We start from the raw sequence: 15,200 nt of genomic DNA, 5'->3' as shown, positions 1-15,200 counted from the left end.
TAGTACTCAAAATTTCGAGATATAAAGTTTAAATGTAAATTCCCTTATCTATAAGAGTATATACATCTATCTGTTTTCTTTAAAAATATCTATACACCTCTTTCTATACTGTAGGTTTCTATGGAGATCTACATCAGGACATTTATGTCTATATGGCTCTATACCTGTTGATAGAAAAGTCGACAGATATTCACACTATATGTTCTTAGGAGAATTCTGTGGAAGGTAGTTTTTCATACCAGCTGCATGTTTTCAGTCTCAGCTAAGCCTCAATTCTTTTGTATCCCATGGCTGTGATGCAGTCTGAAGGTGTTAAAGACTGCTCAGCCCCTTTTGTTTAACTGACATTATGCTTTTTTTCGTATCAGATTTACCATGGAGAAGATCTCAGTGTCAGCGTTCTTGCTCATTGTCGCACTTTCTTACACTCTGGCCAAAGATATCACAGTCAAACCGGGAGCGAAGAAGGACACAAAGGACTCTGCACCCAAACTGCCCCAGACCCTTTCCAGAGGTAGGAGTGAGCTTCCGGGCGGCCTCCAATGCCACTTAATTGAGAAGCTGAGACTTGCGTGCCGAGCATATTTTTGCATGTGTGTCTTCTAAATTCATCAACGTTTATCATCATTTCTACTTTCTCTAGAGGGTTTTGTACTTGTTTGGTATCCAGTGTATATTCATCCCAGTATTTGCCATTGCTTTTCAACATTTTTAGTCCTAAATTATAATAGCCTTAAATCTACTGGTTCATTTTGTTCTAGGTTGGGGTGATCAACTCATCTGGACTCAGACATATGAAGAAGCTTTATACAAATCCAAGACAAGGTAAAGAGGAGGGTTACAGAGGTCTCATAAAGCTCGCAAGGGCGCCATCTAGTGATATGTAACTGTACATGAGATCTTCTTCATTAAAAATGACCCAATCGCTCTTTGTCTCTTACAGCAACAAACCCTTAATGATTATTCATCACTTGGATGAATGCCCACACAGTCAAGGTAATATATTCTTCTAAATATAATTTCCTCTTATAGGCTTTTAGCTTTAGGGCCAAGGTTCAGGTCTTTCATCTTTATATCCTTGGCACCTAGCATAATTGAATATAACAGAGTATTTTACGTAGTAAGAACCTATTTTAATGTAACTTCAGGGGTGCCTGGGTGGCTCAGTCAGTTTAGCATCTGATTCTTGATTTCAGTTCAGGTCACAATCTCACAGTTTGTGAGTCTGAGCTTTCCATCAGGCTCTGCACTGACAGAACAAAGCTTACTTGGGATTCTCTCTCTCTCTCTCTCTCTCTCTCTCTCCCCCCCGTCTCTCTCAAATAAATACCCCTTCTCTCTGTCTCTCTCTGTCTCTCAAATAAATAAACACTTTAAATTAAAAAAAATTAAAATACATTTCAGCTTAAAATATAATAGAGAGCAATGATTTCAACCAGTGGTGAGATGGATACTTGATGATTCTTTTTTCCTTTCTAGCTTTAAAGAAAGTGTTTGCTGAAAATAGAGAAATCCAGAAACTGGCAGAGCAGTTCGTCCTCCTCAATCTAGTTGTAAGTTCACTCTTTATCGTTGCCGACATTCCTCCATGACTCATTATTTGAAACTGACAATCCGTCTTTTCCTATGCATTCTAGTCACAGGGCACTGGGGTCTGTTCCAAATATCTCCTCACAGATTAGAGAGAGAAAAATATATATAGTTCATTAATAATCTATCTTGCATGCCTATGCTTTTATTTGGTGATTAATAAATAATTTTAGGTTGTCTGAAAAATGCACTCTTGTGGTCAGGATTTTCTCTGTGGCTATAATACTTGGAAGGCTTTTGTCTTTCCAAGTCTCTTCCCGTGACCCTTCACCTGCATCCTCCTTAGTCTTGGTCTCCTCTCTCCCTGGGAGAAAGTTTCCTCGTGGTCTAAGTTGAATCACTGCGTATGCATCATAGCCTCCCCTCATTCCCCACTTTTCTTCACCATCAACAACTCTCCGGCTGGTCAACCGTTCTGTCTGCAAGTTCTTTCTACTGCCAAGTTCTCTCTCTCTCTCTTCCTCCCCGATTTCCAAGTTGACATAGGCTGACTTCTCCACAGAGCATTCACATCAGTAGTTCCTCACCTCCCTTCCACAGGCTAGCCTTCCTCTTTCTCACTTTCTCTATTAGTGACGTGGTGAATCTCTATGTTCTTCTCTTTTGCATATTTTATATTCTCTATGGACAACTTCATTTACATCTTTAATCAATGGCCACACACTGTTAATTCCCACATCTCACCCAAACATTTGGTATGTGCAGTCGTGATACAGATATTGCATTAGTTAAGCTTAAATTCAAGTTGTTAATTCCATCTCACACAACTTGTATGTGCAATCGTGATATAGATATTGCATTAGTTAAGCTTAAATTCAACATGTCCAATGCCGAATTTATCAGCTTGGTTCAAGATTTTCACACAGCTCTTCTTTCATTACTCCCTGTTTCACTGAAAGTGCGATTCTAGATGGCACTCTCCTATGCACCTCCAGCAGTCAAGAAACCCTGTGGTCTAAATGCTACGTGTTCTTGCTACTGGTCATTTCCCTGCAGAGTGAGGGCCACTATCTAGTGTAAGAATTTTTCTCTGCCTAGTTTACTACAGCATTACCAACTGGCTCTGTGCCCACAAAATATATCCCAGCCATGGCCGTCAGGGTAATGACTCCAAAAACCAAACGGGGATCATGGTACGTCTTCTAAATCCCTCCAGTCGTCCTTGTCTCCTCATGAACACACGCAAACACTGGCATGGTGTGCAAGATGGCTCAGGAGCCAGCCCCGGGAGCAGCTCTCTAGCACATCTTCTCTTGCCAATGTCTCACGCATCCCCTATATTTCGATGCTCCTAAAACACATAGTCAGACCAGAAAGTGCTGTGCCTTTTTTCTATTTTTGTGCAGTCATTCCCCTGTCTGGAGTGACCTCATTTTCCATGTAACTGACTTCTATTCATTTTTTAAGATTCCTCCCTACTCGCTTCAGAAAGTCTTAGGAAAACTTGCACACAGGGCTAAATGTCATGCTCTGGTCACCACTGCACCTGAACACTCTCCATCTTAACACTTCACCAACTGGACCCTCAATATTCATTTTCCTACCTGTATCTCTCAATGGACAGTGCATTCCTTACAGAGAAGTGCTATACGATAAGCCCGTTTGTTTCTGTAATTTCTCTCCAAGTGGCTTCAGTTTCTTTCCTAATTCTCTATCCTCCTATCTCATCTAAGATGTGTTCCCAAACATTCTAACTCCCTCCATATTATTCTCCCTTCTTGAATGTTCTTCTTCTTTATCATATTCATTCAGCCTTCAACCTCAGGTTCTGAATTACAGTCTTTTCTATCTTATTTATTATTTCACGTGTATAACCTGCCTCCCCATCTGTATTATAAACCCTCTGTGGAAGAGATGTGCCTTACAGTAGCTCAAGATGCATCACTCAGTAACGGACACATTTCTGGATTAACAAGTATGAAAACAACTAAAGAACAGACAAACTGAAAACTGTCTTTCCTTCTAATCTTAGTATGAAACGACTGATAAACACCTTTCTCCGGACGGCCAGTATGTCCCCAGGATCATGTTTGTTGGTAAGTAAAAGTGACAATGAGATTAAGCACACTGATCATTTCCCAAGTGCTGCTGTATCTCTTCCTCTGAAGCCTCCTCCCTCATCTGCCATTCAGTCACGGCCAGTGCCATTGCCATGCCCTAACAAGGCGTATAACATCCTTTTACATTTCTCAACATATTTTCACTAGAAAAGTCAAGCTTCTATCTATTTCCACGTTTTTCATCTGCTAACATTAATTTATCATGTCCTGTCACAAATACATCTGAAAAGGAAGCATCCCATTAACTGTTTAAATGCATCGGCCATTTTCCTGAATACATCAGGCCTATAAATATTTTTCATCTGGCAAACTTCCAATTTGTATGATGGATTTTTCATTCTGACATTTTTGATAATTATTTTGGGGAAACTTAGGAAGAGGCACTGGAAAAAAAGAAATCAGAGAAGTCATGCTCCTTCCAGCCACCGGTACTTTTCAGGTGCTGTTCCCTCTGCTGGAAAGTTCTTCCTGCTTCCCCCATGCACCTCCTCATCACCTAGTTAACTCCCCAGGCATCCCTGTCATTCACTGACCTGGTGCAATCCCCATTATGTGCTCTTGTGACATCCTGTTCTTCTCAAGAGTCCCACTTTGCTCATTGGTGGTTTGCATTAGTGGGTGATTGTTTAGCATGTATTTTCCCCCATAGGACCACAGCTCTTGGGGGCAGGGACTCTGTCTCTTTCTTCTCACCTTCCTCTTTTCAGCATGACCCTGTGGTAGGCTGGCAATAAACATTTGTTAAATGATTAAACGAATGAATTGGGAGTGTCTCTGAGCTACGTCACACTGATTTAAGGACACAGCATAAATAAATCCACCCCACAGCAAGAGCTCACACTCACTGAGCTCTATCTAACTCACTAAAGATGCAACCCAGGGGAGAAGAACAAGCAAAGGATATAAAGGAAGAAAGCTGAACTAGAGCTAATTGTACAGATTCCGTTGTGTTAAGATTTAGAAAATTGGGAGCCCTTAAACTGGGACTTTATAGGCCATTCAGTTACATTCTGTGCAAGGGTGTTTTCATGGTATCCCTGTCTGAGGGCACTTTAACCCACATTCAATGCCTTCCAACAAACCGAACTCAGGCAGCTTGCTCTTCCTGCTCAGCAGTTTCCACACTGGCTGCAAATTAGAATTACCTAGAAGATTTTAAAAAGCAAGCTGCCCAGCTGCATCTCAAGCCAATTAAATCAGAATCATGGGGGGTGGGAAGCAGGAGGTAGTTCTTAAAGCTCTCTACATGGCTCCAGAGGTTCAGGCCTTGGCTTGTGAGCCAATGGTGGTTAAAAAGCTTTTCTTATGTTAATTTATTGCAAAGTGTAGACTGTGTGTTTGTATCCTCTGCACGTAGCAGAAGTAGAATAGGTTTTAAGCCTTTGTTGAACAAATAAATGTCTGCTGTCTGTAATTAATGTCAGCTGGCTCCATTCCAACATTCTGAAATGACAGAGATGACCCGCTTAAGTGCCAGCAGCAGACTGCATATGAGCCTCTGGTTCTCACAGGCCCTCCTCATCTGATTTTCAGGATATAAGCTCCTTCAGTCTTCTCACACAGGCAAGGTGTCTAGACCTGTGTAGATCCTAGTATCTTGCTTTTGGATACACCTCATTATGAAAATATCTTTTTTTCTCATGAACTTATAGCGTCAAGTTAAATACAAAACATGAAAAAAATGGATTTACACCTATAGGGACATATGTATGCATGAGGGAAGGCTCTTAAATCCTTATTTTTTAAATGCATCAAGATGACAATAAAGTAAACAAACAAAAAAACAAAGAGGGGCACTACATACTTACTTGAACTTTCCTTCTCTTCCAGGCTTGCATTCTTCATTAAAAACAACTTTGGGTTTTGAAAACTAGCATTGGACGTGGGGTTCTAATTATCTAGGTTGCTCTTGGTAACACACTGCAATTACCACATAAGCATTTCAAAAGTTTAAAATAATTCTTTAGTAGAGAATGCCAATGTTTTCCCCAAAGCACCAAACACTACCTCGACAGTGTGTATTATTCTCTTTTCGAGTTGCTATAGATAGGACAGCAGGGTTCATAACCTTTCCCACAAATAGCACTCTGCAGCTGTCAAATATTCTGGGCCCTGGTTGGGGTACCTGCAGCCACTGGCTGGGATGCAGAGTGGATGGAACAGAATTCCATGAAACCGATCACACACTGTGCTCCTTTCATTGACTGTGAATAAATACATGGGCTTCCTCATGCAACAGAGCTTACTTGGAAACACAGACTTCATTCCTGTTTGGTTTTTCTTTGTAGACCCATCCCTGACAGTTAGAGCTGACATCACTGGAAGATACTCGAATCGTCTCTATGCTTATGAACCTTCAGATATACCTCTATGTAAGTATTACTTCCTGTGAACATAGCTATAGCTGTTGCTCTAGGAGTCGAGCCCTGGCGAGGAGAATCAGTTTGACCCTAACTAGCCTGTGCAAATCATATTCACTTGACCTCATTTATTTTAAATCTCAATGAAAGATTATTTAGATCAGGTATCTTTTTCCCAAGGAGGATTCTGTGACCACATTACCTGCTTTTCAACTTTCCCTTAGGCAGTCTATCATATAACTTCTTCTACCAAAGGATCAGGGCAGCGGTAATTGAACTATTACAAGAGTAATAGTGGTAGTCTGCATGCCTTATATATATATATATATTTTTTTCCAAATACAGAAAATGAAATAATGTAGTCTAGTTTGTTGACATTGAGTTTACACTCAATTTTAAAGATCAGAAGGAAAGATGGTTCCCAGTACTTGGAAAGATCCTCACTTTCCATGGATTTGGCATAAAATGGAAAGAAAAAAAAGTTAAGACACTTAGCACAGATGAAGCACCTCAATGGGAGACTGTACCTAGTTGTCACATCTAATCAGTGCTTCTGGGAAGAAAATTGGGTTTCATCCTAAGAACCAATTCTGCTCAATGACTAGTGGCTGCATAGAACTATAGCATCCATTATGTGAGCCATTAGCTACATGTAGTTCTTCAACATTCAATTAATTAAAATTCAAAATTCAATTCCTCCGGCACACTAGCCACAGTTTAAGTACTCAGTGCACCGCCACTGGATATTTTTCATCATCACAGAAATGTCTGTTGAGTGGCACTGACCTAGAACATTACACCAGGAAAGACAGCGAGGCTGCATCTGGGCAGCAGCAGAGATTATCACGGTCTATTATAACTGATGCCTCTGGTGGGTCCCAGGAGGACCAGGGAAGGACATTCCAAGTACTGGACATTCCCGAGAGAATAGCATATATCTTAGTAAGACTTTGGACTCCTTAAAGGCGCATATCCTGCACAGGTAATATCACACTGCTTTGTAGAAAAGGCATGTAATAGATATTGGAAGAGAACTGGATTGTAAATAAAAGCCTTCACATAGCTTTGGGAAAAATTTTGTAATAAAATCACCAAGTCTTCACCCTCTCATGAAATAGTATCCCATTTAAACAATGAATAAAATACCCAAGCTTAGGAGTTTACTAGATCTATCAATATAATTTCTGGTGGCATCTTGACTGTGGCAACCTTTTCCGCCATTAGTGATCGACAACATGAAGAAAGCGCTCAAGTTGCTGAAGACTGAATTGTAGAGAAAAATACAACATCTGCAAGGTTTTCCTTCTGTGTCAGGCCTTCAGACTTAAGAAGATATTAGAAGACCTTGGAGAATGCAGAAAGACGGATGGACATGCTGATTAGATCATGGTTATTGTTACAACAGCTATTTTTTTTTAAATTTGGTTTCAAGTATATATGTATGAAAACAATCTTGCCTACTACCATAGTAAGCCATGATTTTTAAAAAAAATAAATCCTTTTGGGGGTGTTAAAACTCTTATTTCTTCCCCCAATTTAGTCCTTCAGAGAAAAGCTATTTAATTCATTCACCACACAGGACTTTCGTACACACAAAATGTTCAAAGAGGAGGTAAGACAAACTTCACTGGAGCAATAAAGACCAAAGATATCAGTTACCACCTCACCTCACTATGTAGTTTCTCACTGGGTGCCTCAAAGTATTATAAGCATAGTCAGCAGAAGCATCAAAACAGAATATGTGTTAGTGTAAAAGAATATGTAGAAAGGCATCCCAAGAAGATCGGGTACCTAACTGAAGACAACCCCACCCCACCCTGGTGGGGAACTCCTTATATACACTTTAAGAATTCAATTTTAGTTAGAGACTGCACAATTTAACCCTCTTAGAGAAAGCCTCTGGCAGACAGCTTTCTCGATCAGAGCACTAATTTAGTGAAAAGGTCATTCAAAGATCATCTGCACCTGTGAACATACCCCGAAGAAATCCTAAGAACTAGCCTTAGGATACATCTGGTCTCTCAAAATCATTCAAGAGAAACAGAGTTCTGTGAAGATGCCAATGGCAACATTATTTTAACATACTTTTTAAAAAAAGGCAACCTCAAAATATAATGGTTACATAGTTTATGAACTCAAAGGGCACTATGTTGTCATCTATAAAAATATGACGATAAGTGAAAAGAATTTAAGAATCTCTGAGCTGTACTGGCAATTACAGGAAGCGTGTGGGCACACAGGTTAGAAAGAGAAGATGCAAACACACACACTGTTGCTTTACACATGAAACATCAGCAAAGGCTGTTCTTCCTAACAAACCCTTTCTTGCCATCTCTGCATCTTTCCCTGTATTCCAATAAATTTAAGTGAAAGCGTATGTTGACTACCTCTCTAACTACTGAGAATTGGAAGAATGCTGTAGTTCTAGAGAGTGTTATTTCAATCTGCTGAATCAAAAGGTTGGCAACACAGTGGCAATATAAAACAGTGTAGCCACTGTAAAAAAAAATATGGTTGCTCTTTAAAAAATTAAACCCAGAGTTACCATACAATCCAGTAAGTCCACTTCTGAGTGTGTTCCCCAAACACCTGAAAGCAGGGAAAAGCTATTTGTGCACTGATGTTCATAGCAGCATTATTCACAATAGTCAGGAGTGGAAGCCACCCAAATGTCCATCTGTGGATGGATGGATAAACAAAGGCAGTATACACAATGGAATGCTATGCAGCCATAGAAAGGAAGGAAATTCTGACACATGCTACAACATGGATGAATCTTGAAAACATTATGCTAAGTGAATAATCCAGGCACATAAGGACAAATTCTTTGTTTCCACTTACATGAGGTGTCTGGAATAGTCAGATTCACCAACTGAACAAGGAGCATGGTAGTTGCCAGGGACTGAAGGCTGAGGGGAATGGGGCAAGGCAGGTGTTACTGTTTACCAGGTGTGCATTGTCAGCTTGGGAAGATGAAAAAGCTCATGGTGAATACAGACTTTTTCCAAAGAAGACATCTAGATGGCTAAGAGACACACGAAAAGACGCTCAACATGGCTCATCCTCGGGGAAACACAAATCAAAACCATGATGAGACTCAACCTCACACCTGTCAGAATGGCTAAAATTAACAACACAAGAAACAATAGGTGTTGACAAGGATGCAGAGAAAAAGGAACCCTCTTGCACTGTTGGTGGGAATGCAAACTGGTGCAGCCACTCTGGAGAACGATATGAGGTTCCTCAAAAAACTAAAAGTAGACTACCCTATCATACAATAATTGCACTATTAGGTATTTACCCAAAGGATACAAAAATACAGATTTGAAGGGGTACATGCACCCCAATGTTTATAGCAGCATTATCAACAGCCAAACTACAGAACCCAAATGCCCATAACTGATAAATGTATAAAGAAGATGAGGTGTACGTACACACACACAATGGAATATTACTCAGCCATCAAAAAAGAATGAAGTCTTCCATTTGCAATGATGTGGATGGAGCTAGAATATGTTGTTAAATGAAATAAGTCAACCAGAGAAAGACAAATACCATATGATTTCACTCAGACATGCAATTTAAGAAACAAAGCAGATGAACATATTGGAAGTGGGGGAAAGAGAGGGAAGCAAACCACAATCAAAAGCAATGAAGTTCATTCAAAAGAATGAACTCTTAAGCAATGAAGAACAAACTGAGGGTTGATGGAGGCAGACAGATAGGGGATGGGCTAGTTGGGTGATGGGTAATAAGGAGGGCACTTGTGATGAGCAGTGGCTATTGAATGTAAGGGATGAATCACTGAATTCTTCTGAAACTAATACTGCACTGTATGTTAACTAATTAGATTTTAAATTTTTTTTTTTTTTAAAGGAAGAAAAAGGGGCACCTGGGTGGCTCAGCCGGTTAAGGATCTAACTTCAGCTCAGGTTGTGATCTCATGGTTCGTGGGTTTGAGCCCCGTGTGGGCTCTGAGCTGGCTGTTAGATCAAAGCCTGGGGCCTCTTTCAGATTCTGTATCTCCCTCTCTCTCTGACCCTCCCCGGCTCACGCTGTCTCTCTCTCAGAAATAAATAAAAAACATTAATAAAAAAATAAAAATTTTAAAAATAAAAAAAGGAAGAAAAAGCTCATGGTGGTGACGGTTGTATAACAATGTGAACATACGTACTGACACTGAATTATACACTTAAAAATGGTTAAAATGATACATTTTATGCTGTGTGTATTTTACCACACTGAAAAAAATGTTTAATCAGTTTTATCGGAGGCCCCAGAGCTTACATGGTAAAAGAAAAAGTAATTTAGAAAAAAAATTGGGTATCATAAATCATCTGTGAGTCATTTACACGGATGTTCAACATGCCTGGTTAAACTATTTTCACCTGCTTGAGAACTGCAGTCTTCAAATGATCATCCATGACTGCTTAGCTTTGTTTTGTTTTGTTTGTGTGTTTCATGCATTCAGTAATCCTCAGTAGCTTCTAAGGTCTTTATATTTAGCAATCACTGGTGAGCACAGGAGCTGGGGGAGAATTTTAAAGAGTTCTAGGTCAGGAACATAACTTTCTTCAGTCACTCACCACAGAGTCGGACTTCAAAGTCCAAGTAAAATGAGTCTAACCTTCTAAAAAGCCACTTGTCAAGTTGTGACCTCCCAAACTGTAAAACACAGGAACCTGAAAGTAAGCAAGGTGGTTTCACTCTCCGAGTGATATCACAGTCCACTGTTTGCCATATATTCTGACTCCGGGCAACGCCCTCTGGCCCTCAGTAGAAACTGAATTCCAGAAGCTGAGTTTCCTGAGATGGATGAGAAGTAGCCCGGCACAGGGTAGAAGAGTCTGATTTGCCCCCTTGCCCACTATCTCCAGAGGTATTTCGGTGACTACAATTTCCCGGTTGTGATCATGACAAACAAGAAGACCTCTGTTCTCTTCTCTTTCTCTCTCCCTGGGGCTGAGTGGAGGCGTGGGGAAAAGGTCATTACCGGGTTGCTCTCTTAAAATTGTTTAGAAAACATTGACCAACAACACATCTTATAATTACATTTGGCATAGTCAGGTGGAAAACTAACTGCTAGCCACAAGCATAGGAAGTACATAGCAACTCGATACAAATTCCCTCATTTCCAGAAACCTGAAAAACTCGGTACTTAACTTTATTGTCAACTCTAATAATACAACTGGCATGTGAATGATCCTATTTGTACAATCACAATGCCTGAAAGTGTTTTTCTCTTACAAAATACTGTGTAAAAATGTGATTCTAATTTGCGCAGTACCAGCTATGAAGTGAAATCGTTTCATACATTGACTCAGTGCATTTTCAAAAGGATGAATGAACTGAAACAAGGCTAAACAAATATTTGGAAAAAAAGGCAGGAGGAGGTTTTTGGCTTAAGCGAACTAGGAACTTAAAGCCACTCTTCTGGATTCTTTTCTTCTCGTTGCAAGATTGTCCTCAGTAGCATATTACGTCAGTTGAACAAGCAGAGCTGGTTTTCATAGCAAACTCGTTTGGATCACAGAGTTTCTGAGATGAATGTATGCCGCATGAACTCTGATTTTAGGAACTGTAGCCTAACATATTTCCTTTGTATTCACATTATATTAACTAAAAGGTCACCCTTCATATAAAGGTTGACTGGGCAAATGTTCTAAGAAACACTCCTCTTGATGGAATATGCAAATCAAAAATAAGAGAAATTTAAAAAACAAGTGTAGCTTTGTTTTTTTATAAATAAATGTGAGGTTTAGAAGAGAGGAGTTCGAGAGTTTTGAGTGTGCATTACAGTTAGTCTGACTCAAGGACTAACCCCAATCTGAAATTCACCCTCCTCTGATGTCTTGTGTTTGTGGCCACATTTCTATGCACCTAGGAAGTGGGCCCCCTGTAATCCTGGGATCAGACTGACTTCTTTAGCCTCATTAGCAGGCATCTGGGATTCAGGATAGTCCCACTCAGAGGCCTTTCAGGGGGGAGGGGGGGTTTATAACAAAGCGTGCAACGGGAGCTTTATCTCTGCCTGCAGAACACAAAGATCACAGGTGACCTCCCAGAACAGGCTGGACAATCTATCACCTCCAGATCTGCCTAAGGGAACAGAAAGCCCAGATTAATCTAACAAGCCTGCTCTTGGTACTTGAAAATGAAGTATTTCTTGGGTGGTTAATCATTAACTACCAACTACTCTTAGAATGCTATAGTTTAGTAGCCCTTAAGATATTCATGCTTCCCAGGCCCTGGTTCATAATTGGGTTGACCCAAATAAAGCCACTGTAATTAGAGCGCAAACAGGGCTATGGAAGAGCCCTTTCCACATATAATCATTTTGTACCAAGAAAAGTATTACATTAAGAGACACCAGAATCTCAAGGGAACTTCAAAACTTAAAGCAAACAAGGAAAACACAAATTGCCTCAAAGTAAAGACAGTGTTCAAAAGTCTCACTTGCTTCATGTGTCACTTCCAACCTCATCTTACGGGGTAAGTAGGAACAATGTGAGCATTGCCCAGGGCTCAATATCACAATGAAGGATATACTCCTTGACATAAAGAGTATTTTGAGCTGATTATTTTTTTAATGTTTATTTTTGAGAGAGAATATGAGCAGAGGAGGGGCAGAGAGAGAGAGAGAGAGAGAAAGGGAAAGAGAGGATCCAAAGCAGGCTCTGTGCTAACAGCAGATAGCCCGATGGGGGTTCAAACCCACAAACCATGAGATCATGACCTGAGATGAAGTTGGACACTCAACCAACTGAGCCACCCAGGTGCCCTTTGACCTGATTATTCTTGGGAAAAAAAAAAAAAAGAGGACACAGAGCAGTTCTGCAAAGAAAGTAGGAGTTAACCCTTCTTTAAGGAAAATTTACATTTATAAAGGAAATTTCTATATGTAAGGGTGTCTCCTTCTCTGCACCAGGAAGAGAAAGATGACTCTAAATCAGAAGAAACTTAGCAATGTAGAAGTCACTGACCAAAATCTGTTTTACAAGACTTGCCTTTGTTTACAGTGCTTTTCCTGTTAACCTTTGTCACTGCCCTTCTCTCCAATTCCCACCTCTCAACACACACACCTTTCTTTAGTCTTTAGCTAAAGACAGTGTTTAAGATGATATCATGGGCTATCATGGGGAGTTACTCAGTTTTGGAGGGTATTTCCTAGGTATACAGAAGATATTCATGTTAATAAGCCCGTGTTTCCCTTGTTAATCTGACCTTCATTACACAGGGTCTAAGACAGGAACTCAGAATAAAGGGAAAATTATTTTTCCTTCCTTACAGTATCATGGGAACTGCACAAGTCACTTTTCTTTTAAGATCAGCCAGTCTTCCAGCGTCATGAAGGGGACACCACTGCCAAATGTTCTAAAATTCTATAGATCGACCATGCGCCTAAAACCATCGCCATGACAATTACCATTAAAATACTATAGAGCACATAGAATGCAAGACAAGAGCTTATTAACTGTCGATAACATAAAGGAACTTACATATTTTCTGCAAATAAATACGAATGACTTCTCTTTTAAAACACTACGGAGAATTCTCACTATGGGGAAAATATTAAACACTGAAACATTTCAAGAGAGAATGTGGGGAGGACTCTACCAGCAGACCTCAGTTCTGGGAGTTCATTTCCATGGCTAGATTATACACTCCAATAGTCAGAGCGAACAAAGCAATAAAGAAAAGAATTCCATTTCACTTAATTCATTTAGCAATTCTTCCATTACTTTCTTTCAATTAAAACATTCATTCACAGGGGCGCCTGGGTGGCTTAGTCGGTTAAGCGTCCGACTTTCGCTTGGGTCATGATCTCACGGTTCATGGGTTCGAGCCCGCGTCGGGCTCTGTGCTGACTGCCAGCTCAGAGCCTGGAGCCTGTTTCAGAGTCTGTCACTCCCTCTCTCTCTGACCCTCCCCTGCTCACGCTGTCTCTCTCTCTCCCTCTCCTAGAAATAAATAAAAAAAAAAAAAAAAAAAAAAAACATTCATTCACAAAGAAAGGTTTCCATTCTTTAATATTTTTAACATAATCTACAGAACCACAATACCTTTTCAAATTCAATATGGGAGCTCACATTCAAATATGCCTGGATTTGACGAATTGCTGTCATGATACTGAGAAAATTCATGAAAAAGGTATTTAACAATTTGTAAAATAATCAAATATCTTTTTGCTCCATGGGCCAATGCATTAATAGGAACTTGTTTAAAAATGCAGTCTTTTGGACTTCAAATTATTAGCAAAGAATATGAAGAGGACATAGCTCTGCTTTCCAAATTTCTCAAACTCATTCCATCTCGAAACCTGAGGGCAAACGTTACACATCAGAACATTCATGAATGAGACTGTTTCTCCTTTGTACTTACCTATAAAAATCAAAAATGAAACCACACTTTCCTAAAGACACAGCTATTTCTAGGCTACATTAGCGTAATCATAACAGACTACTGCAACTAAATTATCACTTTTATGTTAACAATTTTCACAATACAGTGTTCCTAAAAAGACAAAAACAAGTTGGGGAATTTGGATTTCCCTTACTGAATTCAACGTGATAGAATCTCATACTTTCTGGCCTTAATAAACTTCAACTCTTCTTTCCAGAAGGAACTATCTACACAGCACTGTGCTATGTACAGTTAATTATTTCCATGAGATGCATATTTAGATTTACAATACGATCCACACAGCAGCGCCATACAAAGGTTCTCTGTAGGTAAAAATGCTAAGAAAGGCCATAGCGGACACTGCCAGACACCGTGGATGTGGTAGATGACAGGTACCACTGAGGTTCAGAGGAGGCCACAAGTATCTAATTGTTTTCAGCAATGGAAACAGGAAAACATTTAGAGAAACCTAAGAGTAAAAATATATAATTCCACTGTCAATAATGTAACTTTTCAGATACTGCTTCTTTAAACAGGCAAATTAGCTGAACTTTAAGTTAGAGAAAGTGAAGAAGATCAGAATATGAAAGACGTTCCTTGTTTTTGCATCAAAGGAATGCACTAGGATTAGCCCGAGGATCTTTCTGGTTCCTGTATCTGTAGGTCAGCCAAACACCCAGGATCTAGAATGGAATAAAAAAACAAAAAAAAAAGAAAGAGAAAGTAACAGTTATATGTATATATTTCTTCAGTGTATCAATACATAATTCTGGACCCTCAGAAGTGC

At 39.8% G+C, this 15,200-nt stretch overlaps 2 protein-coding genes across 2 annotated transcripts in view; one reads left to right on the top strand and one right to left on the bottom strand.

Moving 5' to 3' along the window:
* The first annotated feature begins 375 nt into the window (after positions 1-375).
* AGR2 (anterior gradient 2, protein disulphide isomerase family member) lies at positions 376-7,284 on the top strand. Its single transcript, XM_039219682.1, has 7 exons — positions 376-514; positions 762-825; positions 944-996; positions 1,480-1,553; positions 3,563-3,626; positions 5,939-6,022; positions 7,235-7,284. The coding sequence occupies exons 1-7, from the start codon at positions 376-378 to the stop codon at positions 7,282-7,284; spliced, it is 528 nt and encodes a 175-aa protein (XP_039075613.1).
* Positions 7,285-14,022: 6,738 nt separating this feature from the next.
* The window catches only part of TSPAN13 (tetraspanin 13), a 33,762-nt gene continuing 32,584 nt past the window's right edge, over positions 14,023-15,200 (bottom strand). The window contains exon 6 of the mRNA XM_039219681.1: positions 14,023-15,096. Coding sequence (XP_039075612.1) covers positions 15,022-15,096 — 75 coding nt within the window. The 3' untranslated portion in view covers positions 14,023-15,021. The remainder of the gene's footprint in view (positions 15,097-15,200) is intronic.

Source organism: Hyaena hyaena, unplaced genomic scaffold, assembly GCF_003009895.1.
Source record: "Hyaena hyaena isolate Hyena2069 unplaced genomic scaffold, ASM300989v1 scaffold_827, whole genome shotgun sequence".
NCBI classification, from domain to species: domain Eukaryota; kingdom Metazoa; phylum Chordata; class Mammalia; order Carnivora; family Hyaenidae; genus Hyaena; species Hyaena hyaena.
The sequence above is the reverse complement of the archived record's forward strand: the minus strand, read 5'-3'. Positions and strand labels throughout refer to the sequence as shown.

Excerpts from the sequence above, each read along its gene's own strand:
- AGR2 (XM_039219682.1), top strand. The coding sequence starts at position 376 with ATGGAGAAGATCTCAGTGTCAGCGTTCTTGCTCATTGTCGCACTTTCT. Across the intron at positions 515-761 it reads GCCCCAGACCCTTTCCAGAG|GTTGGGGTGATCAACTCATC; the intron begins GTAGGAGTGAGC and ends ATTTTGTTCTAG. Across the intron at positions 3,627-5,938 it reads CCCCAGGATCATGTTTGTTG|ACCCATCCCTGACAGTTAGA; the intron begins GTAAGTAAAAGT and ends TTTTCTTTGTAG.